Genomic DNA, 5,000 nt, shown 5'->3' on the forward strand with positions numbered 1-5,000 from the left:
GTTCGGACGGAATTCCACATTGGCCCCAAGCCCCGAACCCTCCCTCGGGTGCCGGTGCCCCGCAATAATATGAGCCGCCTCGGGGACATGCCCTCTGTGCCATTTGGCACGGCGCGGAGGGGTTTTCTGTACGGACTGCTGCTGCACACCTTCCATTTTCTCGCCCTGGTCCGCCGCCCGGACACGCCCTGGCGTGCCTTGTTGCCATCCGGCAGGGGAGGCCCCTGATGGGAGGCCCTCTACGGAGGTGTTCTCCCTCTTTCTATCGGGGACCTGGGTTGGAGGGTGTTGCATGCAGCAGTCCCCTACAATAGGAGAATGTTTAGGTTCACGGACTCCCAGGACACTTGCCCTTTTTGCGGTCTTGTGGAGTCCGTGGACCATGCATATATAGGGTGTCTTAGGCTGCACTCCCTTTTTAGTTATTTAAAAAACCTTTTGTTACTATTTTGTTTGCACTTCAGTCCCACGCTCCTGATCTACGGACACCCGGTGCGGAAGGGGGTCGGGAAGGAGGAGGACCTCCTCGTGAACCTGCTCCTGGGCATGGCCAAGTTGGCCATCAACAGGTCCAGGCAGCGGGCGATCGAGGGGGGAGTCCTGCCCGATTGTTTGTCCCTCTTCCGCGGCTACGTTCGCGGCCGGGTGTCCCTGGAGAGGGAGCACGTGGTGTCTGCCGGCACCATCGAGGCCTCCATACCCGGTGGGCACCGCGGGGACTGGGTGTTTTGTTGACCCCTTTAATCACATTTTGGTTTAATGTTTGTAAGTTTCCTTTAAACTTTGTCCTTGGTTTTACAGCTGACCTGACTTAGGGGCTGTGCTTAATTTCTCCCTTGTTATTGTTAATTTAGTTAATTGTTTTGACTCAAAAGAGTTACACCCCCACCAACCTGAACATGGAAATGACACAGGGTAACAGCAGGAGTTCCACCGACATCAGCCCATATCGGCCCCACCCCCCACTATAAAGATCCAGCCCATAGTTTCCCTACCTCCACCAGCCCCTACACCCCTCCCTATCTCTGTAACCTCCTCCAGCCCCTACACCCCTCCCTATCTCTGTAACCTCCTCCAGCCCCTACACCCCTCCCTATCTCTGTAACCTCCTCCAGCCCCTACAACCCTCCCTATCTCTGTAACCTCCTCCAGCCCCTACAACCCTCCCTATCTCTGTAACCTCCTCCAGCCCCTACAACCCTCCCTATCTCTGTAACCCCCTCCAGTCCCTACACCCCTCCCTATCTCTGTAACCCCCTCCAGTCCCTACACCCCTCCCTATCTCTGTAACCATCTCCAGTCCCTACACCCCTCCCTATCTCTGTAACCCCCTCCAGTCCCTACACCCCTCCCTATCTCTGTAACCTCCTCCAGCCCCTACAACCCTCCCTATCTCTGTAACCTCCTCCAGCCCCTACAACCCTCCCTATCTCTGTAACCTCCTCCAGCCCCTACAACCCTCCCTATCTCTGTAACCTCCTCCAGCCCCTACAATCCTCCCTATCTCTGTAACCTCCTCCAACCCCGACAACCCTCCCTATCTCTGCAACCTCCTCCAGCCCCTACACCCCTCCCTATCTCTGTAACCTCCTCCAGCCCCTACACCCCTCCCTATCTCTGTAACCTCCTCCAGCCCCTACAACCCTCCCTATCTCTGTAACCTCCTCCAGCCCCTAAAACCCTCCCTATCTCTGTAACCTTCTCCAACCCCTACAACCCTCCCTATCTCTGTAACCTCCTCCAGCCCCTACACCCCTCCCTATCTCTGTAACCTCCTCCAGCCCCTACAACCCTCCCTATCTCTGTAACCTCCTCCAGCCCCTACACCCCTCCCTATCTCTGTAACCTCCTCCAGCCCCTACACCCCTCCCTATCTCTGTAACCTCCTCCAGCCCCTACAACCCTCCCTATCTCCGTAACCTCCTCCAGCCCCCTACACCCCTCCCTATCTCTATAACCTCCTCCAGCCCCTACACCCCTCCCTATCTCTGTAACCTCTTCCAGCCCCTACAACCCTCTCTATCTCTGTAACCTCTTCCAGCCCCTACAACCCTCCCTATCTCTGTAACCTCCTCCAGCCCCCTACAACCCTCCCTATCTCTGTAATCTCCTCCAGCCCCTACACCCCTCCCTATCTCTGTAACCTCTTCCAGCCCCTACAACCCTCTCTATCTCTGTAACCTCTTCCAGCCCCTACAACCCTCCCTATCTCTGTAACCTCCTCCAGCCCCCTACAACCCTCCCTATCTCTGTAATCTCCTCCAGCCCCTACAACCCTCCCTATCTCTGTAACCTCCTCTAGCCCCTACAACCCTCCCTATCTCTGTAACCTCCTCCAGCCCCTACAACCCTCCCTATCTCTGTAACCTCCTCCAGCCCCTACAACCCTCCCTATCTCTGTAACCTCCTTTAGCCCCTACAACCCTCCCTATCTTGTAACCTCCTCCAGCCCTTACAACCCTCCCTATCTCTATAACCTCCTCCAGCCCTTACAACCCTCACTTTCTCTGTAACCTCCTCCAGCCCTTACAACCCTCCCTATCTCTGTAACCTCCTCCAGCCCCTACACCCCTCCCTATCTCTGTAACCTCTTCCAGCCCCTACAACTCTCCCTATCTCTGTAATCTCCTCCAGCCCCTACAACCCTCCCTATCTCTGTAACCTCCTCCAGCCGCTACAACCCTCCCTATCTCTGTAACTTCCTCCAACCCCTACAACCCTCCCTATCTCTGTAACCTCCTCTAGCCCCTACAACCCTCCCTATCTCTGTAACCTCCTCCAGCCCCTACAACCCTCCCCATCTCTGTAACCTCCTCCAGCCCCTACAACCCTCCGAGATCTCTGCGCTCCTCCAATTCCAGTGTCTTGACCATCCCCCGATTCCCATCGCTCCACCACTGGCGGCCGTGCCTTCAGCCGCCTGGGGCCCTGAGCTCTGGAATTCCCTCCCTAAACCTCTCTGACTCTCTCTCTCCCTCCTCTTTTAAGATGCTCCTTAAAACCGACTTCTTTGACCGAGCTTTTGGTCACCTGTGCCTAACATCTCCGTATGTGGCTTGGGGTCAAATTGTGAAGTGCATTGGGATGCTTGTTAATGAAAGGCGCTAGATAAATGTAAGTTGTTGCTTCACCCTCTGTTGATCTTTCCACTTTTTTCAGGTGATGCAGCATCCCAGTGAGGGAGGACAGGTACTTGGTCTCCACAGTAACGTCAAGGAGGCCTCAGTGCTGGTTGCTGAAGTAAGGATTTACTCCTTGTCCAGTCAGCCTATTGACCATGAAGGCCCGAAAGTGAAGATGTCAGGTCAGTGTATTCACTCCCCCAGCGCCTCTTCCTGTGGTGTAGGGATTATCAGGCACAAACCTCAACCAGCAGTGAATGTCGACGCGGATGGTCGACTGTGGGGGGCGTCACTGCTCAGCAGGATGCTGTGCATATTTAGGCTTGTCATCGGACAAGTAGCCGGGAGTTAGAGCCCAGGCTGGTTTATGTTTTTTTTTTAAACCTCCTGGTCTTTCCCTGACTCGGGGACACAGGTAAATTCTAGCCCCGAAGCTCTTTCCCTCAGGCGAGGTCGGTGAACCCAGCACAGGCCGGGGATGAGGCCTGGGCCTTTCCTGCTCTGGGCAGCCCGCTGCCCCGTTGAGCTGCTGGCCATGTTTCCTAGCCTGGCCTTGACGGATGAGGCCCGGGAATCCTGTGGCTGCTTCCGGCCTCCGGCAGTGGAACATTAACCTCCCGGAGAATAATCGTGGAGGGTGTGGAAATAAAACCGTATTCCTTCATTTTATTCGGAACATCCGATGAGCTTATTAGTCAGAGAAAGATCAGAGATGAGGAACAAAATAGCCATTTAACCAGGTGGGGCTGTTAGAGGCAGGTGGTGAGGTGATAATTCGCCAGCAATATAAACTAAATAGGACAATTCTAAAAGAGTTGCAGGAACAGAAAGACCTGGGAGTGTCTGCAGACAAATTATTGATGGTGGCAGGGACAAGTTGAGAAAGCTGTGAAAAATATGCAATCCCTGGCTTTATAAATAGAGGAATAGAGCAGAAGAGAAGTTAATCTAAACCTTTATAAATGCAGGTTAGACCCCAGCGGGAGGATCCTGTCCAATTCTGGGCCCCACGCTTTAGGAAGGATGTCAAGGTCTCGGAGAGGGTGCGGGGGAGGGAGATTTACTAGAACGTTCCCAGGGATGAGGGGATCTCAGTTCATGTGGAGAGACTGGGAGAGGCTGGGATTGTTCTCCTTTAGAGCAGAGAAGGTTAAGGGGGAGATTGAATCGAGGCGTTCAAAATCAGGAAGGGGTTTGGATCGAGTGAATAAGGAGAAACTGTTTCCAGTGGCAGGAGGGTCGGTAACCAGAGGGACACAGATTGAAGAGAATCGGGAAAAGAGCCAGAGGGGGAGATGAGGAGAATGTTTTTTTTGACACAGCGAGTTGTTGTGATCTGGAAGGCGCTACCTGAAAGGGCGGTGGAAGCAGATTCAATAGGAACTTTCAAAAGGGGGGAATTGGATAAATACTCGAAAAGGAGAAATTTGCAGGACTGTGGAGGGGAGAGAGAGCGGGGGAGGGGGAGTGGGACTAATTGGATAGATCTTTCAAAGGGCCAGCACAGGTACGATGGGCTGAATGGCCTTTGCTTTGCTGTCTCATTCTGCGAGTGTGTCAAACTAGTGTTGGTAACTCTAGCGAAAGCCAGTGCTGTTAGAGGACTATGATGTTATAGTGACGTTAGCTGCCAGTACATTGCCTGAGGGGATCTGGAACGTGACGGCGAAGCTGAGAGATTGCTTTCCTTCTCAGCAGATCGATCCCCAGATATCGACAATTACTCAGAGGATGAGGATGACAGCTTCTCTTCTGAGCAGGAAGTCAGTGATGATCCATTACAAGGACAGGTAATTCCAGAACCTTCCAGCTGAAGGTGCTGACTCTCACTGGGGTACAGGTCCCACACACACTGACTCTCACTGGGGTACGGGTCCC

The 5,000-nt window shown here is 53.7% G+C and overlaps 1 protein-coding gene across 1 annotated transcript in view; it reads left to right on the forward strand.

Moving 5' to 3' along the window:
* Positions 1 to 3,159: 3,159 nt before the first annotated feature.
* LOC144677849 (phosphofurin acidic cluster sorting protein 1-like) overlaps positions 3,160 to 5,000 on the forward strand; it is a gene marked incomplete at both ends in the record, with an annotated part of 25,175 nt that continues 23,334 nt past the window's right edge. Inside the window, 2 exon segments of the mRNA XM_078537853.1 lie at positions 3,160 to 3,304; positions 4,821 to 4,912. Of these exon segments, the coding sequence (XP_078393979.1) occupies positions 3,160 to 3,304; positions 4,821 to 4,912 (237 nt within the window).

The sequence above is a fragment of the Cetorhinus maximus genome, unplaced genomic scaffold (genome assembly GCF_964194155.1).
Source record: "Cetorhinus maximus unplaced genomic scaffold, sCetMax3.hap1.1 HAP1_SCAFFOLD_3174, whole genome shotgun sequence".
In the NCBI taxonomy this organism is placed as follows: domain Eukaryota; kingdom Metazoa; phylum Chordata; class Chondrichthyes; order Lamniformes; family Cetorhinidae; genus Cetorhinus; species Cetorhinus maximus.